The 14,565-nt window shown below is 40.1% G+C and overlaps 1 protein-coding gene and 1 long non-coding RNA gene across 3 annotated transcripts in view; one reads left to right on the top strand and one right to left on the bottom strand.

Moving 5' to 3' along the window:
- SMYD3 (SET and MYND domain containing 3) overlaps window positions 1-12,275 on the bottom strand; it is a 384,522-nt gene extending 372,247 nt beyond the window's left edge. For both annotated transcript variants that reach the window (XM_068185376.1, XM_068185377.1), the window contains exon 1: window positions 11,999-12,275. In XM_068185376.1, coding sequence (XP_068041477.1) covers window positions 11,999-12,162 — 164 coding nt within the window. In that variant the 5' untranslated portion in view covers window positions 12,163-12,275. The remainder of the gene's footprint in view (window positions 1-11,998) is intronic.
- A 20-nt stretch (window positions 12,276-12,295) lies between these two features.
- Window positions 12,296-14,565, top strand: LOC137471245 (uncharacterized). Its single transcript, XR_010997476.1, has 2 exons — window positions 12,296-13,436; window positions 13,961-14,565. It is a non-coding gene; the product is annotated as an uncharacterized lncRNA (long non-coding RNA).

Genomic DNA, 14,565 nt, shown 5'->3' with positions numbered 1-14,565 from the left:
TATATGAACAAGTACCAAATATGTGCTTCACAAGTAACCCTAACTACAAGGGTCATAAAATAGTATGTGTACTGACAGATACTGCCTGTAAGACTCCATGGGGGGAGGTTAAAAAGATGATGTGAAAATTAAAAATTAATAAGTCTACAGCACAGTAGTTCTGAACAGACGTACTCCCAAAGTCACAACTTCCAACGCAATCTCTATGGACAAGATCTTTGCCTCCATAATAATTTCTAACACAGTTGGGAGTTCTGTAAATTATTTCACCTGCCTCAAAGCAGATTAGGGGAAGGAAAGCTGCAGCAGTGACCAGAGCCCTATGTCAGCTCCCCACAACAGAAAGCCAAACATCGCTGTATTCTGTGCACACCAAACACTCACAGTGCCGAGAGCTACTTGTTCAAAGGCAAAATATGTCCTTTAATAATTCAACTCCCCCTGAGACTCAAGAACAAGATAAGAGGCTAAAACCAACTTTGAAACAGGATACTCAGAACTGCAGGTAACATCCACATTCGTTGGTGCAGACCGTGATAGCTGATGTGCTTTTCTACCAGCAGGCAGCATAACCACCCCGATGGCACCCAGGCTCTCTGGCTACATGCCTCGCACTGGTGCTTTCCTCTCACAGCCCTCCTGACCAAATACAAAGACAACGTTCTATTGCCTAGCTCAAAATCCAGTTCCATCCACACCAGTTTGCCTACAAGTTCATAGAGATCATTTCGATTAGAAAAAAATCTTGTATATTTAAACCATTTCTACCCTCCCTGTAAGATGTTTTGCAAATTCTGGAAATTCGAATCTTGTACAGAAATTATGAATCTCTTCCCATTTTCCTTGTATTTTCCTTGTCATTTTTTTAAATGTTCCCATGAGTCACACAGAGGGTCATAGTCACGTAACTTTCCAGGGAAAACTAGGACTTCAGGTCTCACCTTTCCGAATCTGAGATTTTTAAACAAAAATCAGAAAGCATTTTAAATAGCTTTTCATATCATAAATACATTGTTAACTTCAGCTTCCACCTGCTAAATGTTTTCTCTGTTTTGGTACTTGATTTATACTAGAATATCATCCATAGCAGACAAGTATTTAAAAAAAACTTTTGTGTTCTTTCCTTATGATCAGTTTTCCCCAGAAATTTTAATATCCCTTCAGCTATGAGCAGCTCTCCAGGTTATGTCTCCTGAGTCCATTTCAAGTAAACAATTTTTCACACTGACATTTTCTTTAGTCTGTTGTAATTCACATTCCACTGGCCTCCTTACCGTTCCATCTATGGTATCAGTTAAGCTGCATTTTTTTTTCCACACAAAAACTTTCTTTTTGCCAAGGACAAGCAAGTTTCACAGATTTTGAAACTGAAAGGAACAATCATAACATCCAGCAAATTGCATGGGCCATAAAGCTTTGCATGGCAAAGCTTTCAGCTCTGGCACAATTAGGACATATTTTACCAATTTTAAAAAGCCATGTTAATTCCAAGTATACATAGAAATCTGTTGGTTTTGCACTGTTTCCTAGTAGTACTAATAAATTTATAGCAGATATGCTTTCTGCTGCCTATAATCACTTTTAAGATTCTTCAAGAGGGTTAAGGCCAAATATTGCCCTTAAGGTGATACACAAACATATAAATTTTTATTTTACACTCTATCTTCTAAATATATGGGTGAATGCAATAAACCTCAAACCTCTCTCAAACAGGTAATCCAGAAAAGACTTTAAATTCAACAGACAAAAGAAGGGCTCTAATCTTCCAATTATGTATCTGAACTACAAGGCTATCCTTCATCAGTCATGCTCCTCACACATGCATTAAAATACACATAGCAGCCGAGAATATCTTTAGTTTTATACATGAGCAAGACATTATTAAAAAGAGGTGAGCACAGCCATTCTTTGATTTTATTGACCCCTCCTCTCCCAAGCTGTGTTCAAAGACTGTCCATGGAAGAGAAAGGAGAAAAATGACCACCAGCCCTTACAAGTGGGTTGTGAACACAAGTAACATGGCATGTATTATTACAAAGGGAATTTCTAAAAATGCAGTGAGCAGCACCAGAAAGTGGTAAATGCTCCCTGAAATACCAAATAAAATGAACACCGTAAAAATATAATCCTGAAAGATCCAGTAACTTCTTAATAAATTAAAAATTAGTTGAATATATAATTTGGCACACTCATACCAAATTCCACACATTCATTTATTTTTTTATCCTAAATTCCATAAGGGGCATTAACTCAGCACAAATGAATCCAACCTGTGTCATATTTTATATACATGTAACAGGATTCTCCTGTCAGTGCACTTTTCAATAGAAAGGTGAATCCAGTAAAACAATCCCATGCCAAATTTTTACAAAATATTTAGACGAGTCGTATTCTTTTGCATACAATGCTCAGCAAGTCAGCACTCCTTATAGAATTTCATTAGAAACTGAATTTAAGTAGTTTTGACATGTCAGAACACAGAATAAAGCAGTAATCACATAAAACAGTCAGTGCAATCCAATCAAAATGACTGCCAAAGCAGCAAAGGGTATTAATTGGCAGCAAAACTCACACGTAAGAAATACACCGTCTGACTACATGTCTGATAAAATACTGGGTATCCACTGGAAGTGGCAAGATGAACTTCTTTCAGCAACTGGGTCGCTAACTACAAGCTTCTATAACTTTTCTGCTATTTTTATACCTGTCACTCTTTTTAATGCTCATTAGCACAGTTCATCTACTTTCTTAGCCACAGAAAGGGGCATTTTATAGTAAGAGATGTATACCTAAGTATGACATGCTTATTTGGTGGAACAAAAGCAAAACTAAAACAAATAGAAGATCCAACATAATACTGTAGGGATCTTACTGATGATAAAATACATTTCATTGCTATATCTGTTTTACACCTGATATTATACATATCTTGTGTGGATTCCTGCATAGCCTCTTTTTCCTGGGGCAAAGGCTTCAGATAAATCAATCATCACATCTTGAGTTTCATACAGTATTTCAAGAAATTGTTTTCATGGCTATTCCATCTGTTGTGCAGGAGTATCAACTACTATGACTGTTTTAATATGACAAGTGGATAAAATTAATAGATAGCTGAATAGCCAGTCTCATCTACTAAACCAACATAGATGCTTATGACCATAAATCTCTGAAGTGGTTTTCTGTGCCACTTTATTTTTTATTTTAAATCTTTCAATCTGTTTTTGCTTTTTCAGAAATCTGGACTAAGATACTTTCAATAGCTGGAGGATTTGGAGTCAATACACCACAGAAATCAAAGCCAGCTACACAAAGCACAAACCCACACCAACATTCACTCAATTCTTAAAGTATGTGTATCCAGAGTTTGATTTTAAAAATCTTAACTTTTTTTCCAAATGAAATTAAACTGTAGTGTACTAGCCTGGCATAAACGTTCTCACCCCATCCAATATTCAATAAAGATTTTGAACACAATGATCTGCAAGGTGGAATTTATTTCTCACACACGAGGTACATAGAAATGGAGGAGATAAAATTTATGAGATACACTTTTAGACACAGCAAGTCTTCCTTGGTACACCCCTTATCTCAGAAGGAGTAGCAGGCTCTATTTCTGTGATGGAAAACAGCCATCAGCCCACAAAAAGAAGAAATGTCATTGTTTACCTTACCAGGGAGGATAGTACTTAACACAACAGAAAAACAAAAACAACCAAACAAACAAAAAAAGAACAAGACAGCACTCCAGTTTGAACCTTTATGTTAAAGTGAGCTGCCTTCAAGCTCTTATTGACTAATGAATAAAAATAAGTTTCTGCCTAAGAAGCACAAAATACACTGAACAAGTATTTTACCTTAAGAAATATAGACAGTTTATTTCACACTCAGTATTTCCTGAGACAAATCCCTCCTCCCTGAAGACCATGCTTCACCAAACATCTCAACTTCTTTCTCACTATTCTACCATGCTCCTTCCCACTACCAAGAATGCCATCGCCAAAGAAATTGTCTTTTCAGGTCACCAGTGCACACTCTGAGCAGTTGAATGAGACATTTGAATTAGATTGTATAAATCAGCCATATTTGGGTGAGTTGTAAGAAGGGGTTTACAGTTGGTAAGACCAATTTCATTTCCTCTTTTTACTTAGTGATGATCTTTTACTTCTTTTCTGCACTTCTGCATCTTCTGTGATTCTGAGATCATAGCCATGCCTAATCACACCCTCCTAAGTAATGTTCAACACACTTGCTGGCTTTTTTGTTCTGAATGCTTAAACCTGATAACACAGGAAGCACACAAACACTACATGAACAGCCAAGGCAAGCCCAGCCTGAGTGAAGCCAAAATTGTGTTTCCTACCTATTCACTGCGGGATGAGGAACTTAGAGGACAAGAAGATACTTCAAAAAAAAAACTCAATTTTTAATTTCAACTTAAGCTTGAACAATGAAATTAATAGCAAATCTGAGCTGAAGGCAGCTAGCAGTTATGATGATAAACAGGAAAGGTAAATATTGCATGAATAGGGGATTGCAGCTTGAGTTGGCATAGGAATTACTGGTGTTCAACCAATTGTGCCACTTGACACCAACCCTACAGTCATCAGGGCACTCTAGGGAATGATTCAAAACTTTTGCTTGGCCTCTAAATGAAATCTTCCAGTCAGCCACAGAGGCACTGTGAGAATTGTGACTGCTAGAATTAAGCACAGATCCCAAAATGAGTAAAATTAGTTTCAAAAATGAAGTCAGAAAAGTTGATAAACCCCCACAGAACCAAGACTTCAACTGTAAAAGTCTGCAGTGTTTCTTCTGCTAAAGTGAAGCTAGGATATGCTTCTGAGGAAGTAAAATATGACTGAAACATGCCTTGGTAAAGAAATGAGGGTGGGGTCTCATGGTCCAGGACTAGGCTGGACTACAAGGCAGTAAAAATTGTCCTCAACACTAACAAGCCAGACAATCCTGCACACCTGAAAGCCCTACTTCTCCTAAAGACATCCATAAGAGCTCAGAAATTCCTCTAACTATCCTTCCTAGAGTTTCATCTTTAGCTACAGCAGACTAAAGGCCAGCTACTACCAGACCACACAGCCCTGACCATCAGACCTTGACCCATGTTCAGTGGCCACTTCAGCTCTGTTCCCCCAGCAATAAGCTGATTAAAGGGCACTAAGACTTTTCTATTTTGGTAAAGTATGTTTCTGCCAGTTTATTTCCCTGCATCAGTGTATCATAGGTCATATGAGCAGCAAAGTGCCAAATGAGAAACAGAAGATGCAAGCAGGAAGGAGAGCAAGAACTCGGGAGAACCAGTAAGAATGACTGCCCTTTCAGCAGCTCCCAGCCAGCACATCAGGTAAGTTGTCATGCATAACCCACTTCAAAACATGAATGGCTGGGGCGGAGAGAGACATGCAGAAAATTCTATCAGTCTCACCCATCTAATTTTGGATAATTCAAAACAGCTGTTGCAACTGGTTCTGAAGACAAGAAGATTCTTCAAGGGAGAATAGCATCATTCCATACACCATACAGGCAAAAACACAGAGTGGCTTTTGAGGACACTTAGTGGAAATAACCACCAGCAATTCATGAATTCCAATACTTATGTGCAAGATATCAGTAACAGTTCTTAAAGAATTTAAACAATAAATTCCTAATGCAGTACAAAACTTTGAGCAATTTACACATAATTAAAAACTTTATTTGGGAAATATCTGGAACTAATTGTGTTGTTACATTACCTAGAGGTTACCATAGTTTAATCACTTATGTTCTCCCTTCTAGTGCTGATTCTAATTTTATACTTGCACAATTACAGTTCAACCTAAGGAAATGCATACTAAAGACAATCCAATCCACAAACTTATTTTCATCATTTTATCAATAACCACAAGCAAAGAGTATTTATGCAGAGCATATTAATATTTTAAAACATTAATATTAGGGACTGCACCATGCAGAACAGAAATACAGTATCAGGTGGGCACTGCAGCTACACAGCAAAACCTAAATTGAGTAAAATCTACAAGAATTCTACAACTTACATGGTCAGTCACAGTTTGACAAGACAACAATTTTGATACCGTACCTTTCAAATTATAGAGCATGAAAATTGTATACACAAAATCCTGACACAGTAACAGCTTTAGGGCCCTTTAAAGCATGTCTAAAATTTTCATTTTCCATAAATGATAGGCATGGCAATAAAAACTCTTGACCTGGGAGAATTTATTTTTAACAATGCCTCTCCCTTTTCTGTTTCTCCTATTATTAACAAGAGCAGAGCCAGGTTGGCAGCAGCAGACATGAGCAGTTTGCTCATGCAGTGAGGAGGCACCAATTGAAGAACAAAATACTATGCAATGAAAATAAGGATTTGCAGCTAACAGAACCTGAATTACATTCTCAAAACAAGCCTCCAGGATAAATAAACGGTTGGTCAAAAACACCTACCAAGGGATATTGCTAACAGTAACATACAAAACTCCTGACCATGCTAAAAAGGGTGCTGGGAGGGAAGCAAACCAAACCAAAAGGCAGGCCAGGACTACAACTTATGAATGCTGTCCTGGATGCCAGAGCTTCCTTCTTCCCCCTGCTTCATCCTGACTCCAAAGAGAAGGAATGGGAGATGGAGACCGTAAGCGTAATTTCTGCTACAGACCTTCTCTGGACAGACACTGCAGGAAAGCACAGTCTATGCCTTCACTCCCTCCCACAGAAGACTTTCCTGGCAGCATGGGACAGCAGCGTGAAAGCCACTTCTATGGCTTCGGCTGGCATGAGGGCAGAAAAAAAACATTTCTATACTGCTTTTCATAAAGTTGCTTTAACACTATAGGAGTAAGTGAGATGGGGAAGGGAGAGTCTCTTCTAAGGAAAATGCTGCCTTTTTTCAGACTGTCATCCAGCTACATAGAGAAACGTTACTGGTGGTGGTGGAGTTTAATTTCTCAGGTCTTGGGAATCATTCTCACAAATGTACACGGGACCTGAAATTATGATATTTGTATAGTTTCTGTCTCACATATATTTTTGTTTCAAATGCTTTGCTCTTAGTTCACACTTCAGGTACATCAAGAGTCAGTGCTGCAATTTCACTCCTGTCAGGATGCTCCATCAAATTATAGCACATTATTCCCAGGATTATCGTATCCTGGAAACACAAAAACATAATTGCTCCTAATACTCAAACTGTGATTAGTAAGATTTTTTTATATTCCTCTACTCCATAAGAAGTTACGCATCTTGAAAACTACTGGAACTCTGTCTAGAATTCTGACTGGTACTGAAGGGACACCAAACACATCGTATATCTCACATTTTAAAAAAACCTTATTGACTTATTGACATGGCACCAAGTCATGCTGACCAACTTTATTCATTTATGTGGTAAGTCTAAGAATTATGTTCTTACACATGGTTAAGGAATTTCAAAAACATTGTTGTTTCATTCCATAAACAACCATGGAAATACAATATTCTACAGGAGGGAAAAAACCCAAAACATCTTTTTACACAAGCAAACTATAAAACATGGATATTTGGATATTGTTTTATATCTAAAGAACTATAGTATTTAACTATCTTCATTTGATGACAACTGATGAAAAGTTAAAAGTCAAAGAATGAAAGAATCAAATATTTGTTTTCCACACTCAAGAATCCCTGAAGAGCAAAATATATGTATGCTAGGAACACCTAGAGCAACAAAACAGCATGTTTTCAAGAAATTAGCCTAAATTTAAAGCTATTCCTGTATTAACCAGCAACAGAAGTATTTTTCAGATATAAATACAGAGGCAGTGTACATTTTACATCCTTGTGCATTACTGGAAGTCGCACATATGCAAAACACCACATTAAAAAAAAAAAAAGAGCATCCATTAGCTTGCACCTAATCACCCAGCAACACTGGAAGCAGCAGAATTCTGGCTCTCAGCTGAAAGAGAGAAAGCTATCTTTGATGCTTAAGGAAGCATCTTAACTATTGGTGAATGACAGAACCTTCATGGAGAAACTCCCATTGCTAAAGAGCCAAAATAATGAGCTCCTCTCCTGACCTCCCTGCTGCAGTGTGAAAGGGGTACACTTGAGCAGTTAACAACTAGCTCTCCTCAGGCAGAGCCACACAACTCTAAGCCACAAGTGGTAGGAAGGATCAGGCAATCACCAACCACTCCACTTGTCACTGTCTGAGTCAGATCCTGCTTCTTTCCACTTAAAAAATTCCATACCGTGGTTAAAACTTAATGGTATTTTTGTACCTGCGGGCTGCCATTAACTTTGACACTCCATACTTTAACAATGGTATGTCAACTTTCATGGTGATGAAATCACATGATGTTGTCTTAGTAGCAGTAATCGTATTAGTAGGAATAATAATAACAAAGCAGCCAATTTAAGAGTGTGTCAGTGCTGAAGACACAGCTGAATGCAAAGTTCTGAATATAATGGCATTTCCATTTGGCTAATTTTAAATCAGGTGCAATCAAGCAAGGAGCACACAATTGCTGGCCTGCGTTTAGTACACTGTTATCTAACATGACCAACTATTCAGGCTTGGTTATACTTCCCATACTGCAATAATGTTTGCAGTCTCATCTTGCTTACCAGCACTCTTACCTTTAAATGTTTTTTTTCTCTTTCGAAGTATGTTTAAAAAACTTGTAGTCATTCAAAAATACATTCATACTTGCTCTTTACCCACTTCCAGTGTCTGAACCTCTGACTTTACCCAAACAAGAAACACTAATGTCTTTTATTTCATAGTCTATATATAATGTTATTCATTACTTATTCTTATATATTCATTTTCCTTAAAGGCATAAATGGTATAGCATTTTGAAATAGGATGGTGTTACCTCTTTTTTCCTACTTTTTCTGAAACTCGCACTCTAAGTTTGTTTGCTTGCTCTGAAGTGTCAAATTTTCTTGCAGTGTTTTCTTGTAACTCCAAGATATCACAGAAATGTTTAATGAAAAGCAAACACCAAAGGTATCATTGACTTTCACTTCATTTTGATTCCCAATCTGTAACAGGTTGGGTATATTTTCAATTCAACATCTGAGAGTCAGACCAACATTGAAGAGGTATTAAAGCATGGAAGAAGCCATAAAGAAAACTTTTAATTAGTAAGAAAAAAAAAAATCTTTCCCCAGGAAATTATTGGAAAAAGACCCTGGCCATTCAAATTTTGTCACACTACAGATACTCTTGCAAAAAATGTGCCATCATGCAATACATGATGTTCTCCCAAGACACTGCTACTATAGAAATACACACTGCCAACACACTATCAAAATTTGTATTTCAGAGCAAATCTTTATTATGTATCATAATTCAGGGCAGTATTTTTTAAAACTGCTAACAGAATACCATTCAAACAGCTATGCTATCATATTAAACCATCTACAGCAGAGCATTTTAGCCCAGCCTTGCATAAAAAAAAAACAACATGAACCTCTTCATCAGAAAATACAGGGTTCTCTTTGAAGTAAGAAATCACAAAAGGGGAGACGGTGACAAAAATCTGCCATCTGCTCTATGTATGATGTAGACCTAAAAACAATGACCAAAAATTTTATTGTCACTATAAAAACAGTACCAACAGCCCAGTAAGATAAGGATGGACCGTTAATCTTTTCTACCATTTGATGCATTAAGTACATATATACACACACATATATATATATATGTGTGTATGTTCTTGTATATAAATACTTCAGTACTTTAAATCCACAATAATGGCCACTTTAATTGAGGTAAGACTAAGTAGAACTACTGCACTATCTGAGCTTTCCTTTCTAAAACAGAGCAGCAAGCTGACCCCAACAGCCAACCTTACCCTGCTTTGGTGCATCAGACCCTTGCTGTAGGAACTCGGCCAAGGTCACAGAGTAAGTCAGCACCATCACAAGCCTGTGACCCCAAATTCTGGCAAGAGCATGCTGCCTCTCAGCAGGCAGTCCAGAAGGAAGATACTCTGCACTTCACTACCCATCTTCTGGCTCAGCCAGAACTTCTCATTCAGCCTAAAACTGCACCTAACAACATTCACTACTACAAGCAGAGAGACAACGTATAGAATTACACATCAGTGTAAAGCCTCAAGCATTAATTGCATCTATAAAAGGATTGCTAAAACAGTAAATCAACGTTAAGAACTAGACTTTTTTTAATTTGTGTTCCTGCACTGCCACCTAAAGATCAGAGTGAAAAACAGGAACCGTAGTGGACAACGTGACTTTTATCTGTAGATCTGGAAGAGAAGAGTAACTGTTTTCTGATACCTCACTTTTACAAAAGACCACACCAAATTCAAACAGATCAAAAAATCCAGACTGATGAAACAGTTTTATTGCACATCACAGTTTAGCAGTACTTCACTAATTGCCTAATTTCTATTCATTCAAAAAAAAAAAAAAAAGAGATCTCTGTATGGATGTATATGTATATATATCCTTTAATTAGACAAATGTCAGCTTGGACAGTCTTGATCTATACACTTTGTCTACTCACAGCATATTTTGCAAAGGAAGACAGATTGGTGGAAATATATTTTTTACTTATTCACTTTTTAAAATTTAACTGCTATCACTATATAGAAAAATAACCAAAACCACAAATTACTAACCTCTTGTGATATAACAAGCTGGTAGTACCATTATTTCTCACAATAAAACATGCCCAGGTTACACATCTACATCCATACACCCCAGATTCACTTTTATTCCACCTGTTGCTGCACTCAGCCTGTCTTCTGAAGTCTGCAGCCTCTCGTAACTTCAAGTAGAAAATGTTCAGTCACCGCCCCGAACGGCTCTGATGTCCCGAGTCAGACTTTACAGGCATAATAGCTAAAAATCTTTTTTTGAGTTTGGCATTTATTAGGGTTTTTTTTTTTTGGAGGAGTTTTTGTTGGGTTTTTCCTTTGGTTGGGATTTTTTTTTTCAATATGCTGAATATGCAAGGTGCATCTTCTAAGATGCAAGCAGCACCTGGAATAGTTTGTCAAATTTTTCTTTGATTAAATGAGAACCAAACAAAACTTCAACTGCTTTCAAAATAATCCCCTTCCCCCCGCCCAAAAAAACCAACCCAAACAAATATCAAACCAAAGCAAAAACCTAAAAAAAGAAGAACTAGCGGTATCGAATTTTCTCCTGTCTCTCTTCTCCACGTCTTGGCAATTATACAGGGGTTTGGCTCATGTAGCAGAATGTTTCAGATATTAATATACAGATGTTCCTTTAACAGCTCTGCCACAATCCGGTTTACTGGGGAACTGCTCAAATTTAAAATCTAGTTTTATTTCTTTTCTTCTTAAAAAACACAGAAAGTTACTATGCGTTTGTCAGTTTCCCCTTGTAGGGTATGCGGGAGGAAGGCAGGCATTTATTTATGGCATGTCTCAAAGCCACGTGCTCTTGAGCGGGATAAACCTGGCCAGGCCACACGAAACTGAAGCATCGCCCGCTGCCTATTTCAAGAAGGCCGGTGCCTCCTCAGCTGTGCGAAGGCCAGGGCACAGCTCCCCTTTGCCCCGCCGGACTGCCCGAGCGGCCGGACGCTCCCAGCACCGCCAGCCCAGCGGGAAAACTGCGCGGAGCAGCGGCACCGCACTGCGCCACGCCGGCACGGCCGCCTCCTGCCGGCCCGGGAAACCTCCCCAGGAACTGCCCGCGCTCGGGAAGAGGCGACGTCTTAAAAAAAAGCCGTTCAAAATAAAAGCCCCCAGTTAAAAACAGCGGCAGGAACCGGCAAGCCCCGCAGCTCAGCCCTGGCAGCACATAGCTGCGGCACCCAACACAGCGCGGCGCAGCCGGCTCCTCTCCGGAGCGTGTACCCCCTTCCCTTCCCTTCCTTTCCCTTCCCATCCCATCCCGCCCGTCAGGGCGCGCACTCCCGGCCCGCAGGCACGGCGCGGCCCCGCCCCGCCCGGGCGGAAGGGGCGGCGCTGGCTGCGGAGCGGCGCGTTCTCGCCGGTACCTGCGCAGGCAGCGCTCGCACACGCTGCCCAGCTGCTCCTTGGTGGGGACGTAGGCGAAGGGCACGTCGCGGTAGAGCAGCTCTCCGGGCCGCACCCTCCGGCGGGAGCGGAGACCGCTGCCCTTTCCCGGGCTGTGGAACCGCTCCAGCGCCACCGGCTCCATCCTGCCGCGCGCGCCGCCACCGGAGAGGCGAGCACGGCCGCCCCGCCCGCCGGCACGTGACCGGGCGCTGCCGCCGCCATCTTAAATCAGGGCAAGGGCGGGAGCGGCCCCCGCGGCGGGCAGGAGCAGGGCCCGCAGGGATGGAGCCCGGGCTTGCGGCACACGCGGGTGCTGGGCTAGCGCAGCACAGCCGCACTGAGAGGTGCAGGCTGAAGAGGCAGCTAATACGTGCTGTGATACGTACTGTTAGCTGAAGAGGCAGCTAATAGTACGTATCACAGAATCCCAGAGTGGGTCAGGTTGGAAGGGGCTGCAGGTCGCCACCTGGTGGAGCCGCCGTGCTTAAGCAGGGCCATCCCAGAGCGCGTGGCACGGGACTGCGTCCAGAGGGATCTTGAACATTTCCTGTCAGGGGGACTCCACAGCCTCTCTGGACAATCTGCTCCAGTGCTCAATCACCTAGAAAGTGATGAAGCTTTTCTGCATGTTCAGGAGGAACTTCCTGGGCATTATTTTCTGCCCCTTGCCTCCTGTACCATTGGTTGGCACCACTGAGCACAGCCTGGCTCCATCCTCCTGGCACCCTCACTTTAGGTATTTACACCCCAAATATTTAACAGTTTGGTTTACAAAGGAAGGGATGTGGCAATGATTCAGTCAAAAGACATGCCCAACAAGGACATTATACTTGTGAGCTGGCATCTGGATGTATTTCTGGATCTCACTGTGATCTGAATACAAAGAAGTATGACTGGGCCAGTAGCTGCATCTATGCTCTGGTGGTGTTTCTCACTGAGAATGCACCCCATACAGCAGATAACTTTTTGTCAGAACCATGAGTCAGATAAATGACAACGGAAAAAGCAAAACACTTGCAGAGTTAAATAAGAGTATTCATCTGAAACGTTGGTACTCAAAGCCCGTGAAATAAGTGCTTTCTGTATGGGTCTGTGTAACTTCCATTCATTTTTGAGATTACACTCATGATGTAGGCTAAACGTGCTAAACTGCAGATCGGCTTTACCTGGTTTTCCTTATCATGCCTATAGAGGGAGGTAGGGCTTGTGTTTTGGAAAGGAGCGTTGATTCATGCTGTCAAAGAACACTGAGACAGACCTAACAGTTCTGCCAAGCAGCTGTACAGTGCTAAAAACCCCTCAGTTTTGTTCTCAGTAACTATTATTTCACTCTGCAATTGTTTTCATCCAAGTTGCAACAAGGAAATAAGGAATGGCAATATGCGTATCTAAACCACTGAATTAGGAAGAACCAAGGTGCCTAAAGCCAGAGGATTCTCACAGAAAAACATATTTTGGCATTTGCTTAATGCTACAACGATGTAATTCATTACCAAAAGAACTGACAGCAATCTAGCTGTTTGTGAAATCATTATGCATGTTACTATTAGCTCTTCTAGCAAATGTTAAAAATGTGTTAAATTACAGTGATACTGAGAGTTTCTCAAGAATTAATCTTAGCAGTTATTAAAATATTAGGCAATTAGCTCTGTATTTGGCCTGTATGCTTTACTACTTCACCTATTAAATGTTCTGCATTTTCCTATGATGTTTTAGTTTCTAAGCAGGCATCACCCAAAACCTGTATCAAAAACAAGCCCAGGAATAACAGAAGTTAACATCCGCCTCTATTAGTGAATAAATTTAAGAAATGAATGGTCAAGCAAAAAGCATAAACCTAAAGGCCTACCCATGAACTGCAAAAAGTGCACTCAGAGAAGAGTGAATATAAATATATAATACCAGATTTAATTTTCTTTATTTACTCTTTTTCTTGGCAGGTTTTCTCACTTATATGTCCAGTAATACAAAAAAACCTTGCAAAGTACAAAAACTCATCTGAGGGAATGCCAGTCTTCTGTCACACTGACACACAAACAAAATGAAAATCACATCCTTGAAGAGCCCAGCTACTCTAGGAAGATTTGAAGTATGTATACCTGAAGAAAGGGACTTCCATCAGCTTGGCATAAGCTGTACAGGAAACAAGCCACAGAAACTTCAAAACAGCTTTTAGATGACATTGCATTTCAAGTGATATGAAAACATAATTGCAGTAATAGAGATTTTCTGTATAGATAAGCTTTCAAACACAGCATTGAACATTTTCATGCAGTGTTGGATATGTGGACATCTGCATGAAGGGCCTGAAGAACTGATTCGGGATACCTACATCTACAGGTTAATGACAAATATGCCTAGGAGGGCCATTCAACAGTCTTTGAGCAATGGTGACCAATGGAATGCCCAGCTTGGATGTTTTTGGAACCATCAGTCTGAATTTTCCAAAAGCATAATGATACTAGGGATATATACCCTAGTAAGTGCTCATTTAGCCCAAGAATATATTTTGTTGAATTTAATCGCTGTTATCAGCATGGTATTT

Source organism: Anomalospiza imberbis, chromosome 3 (assembly GCF_031753505.1).
Source record: "Anomalospiza imberbis isolate Cuckoo-Finch-1a 21T00152 chromosome 3, ASM3175350v1, whole genome shotgun sequence".
NCBI classification, from domain to species: Eukaryota; Metazoa; Chordata; class Aves; order Passeriformes; family Viduidae; genus Anomalospiza; species Anomalospiza imberbis.
The sequence above is the reverse complement of the archived record's forward strand: the minus strand, read 5'-3'. Positions and strand labels throughout refer to the sequence as shown.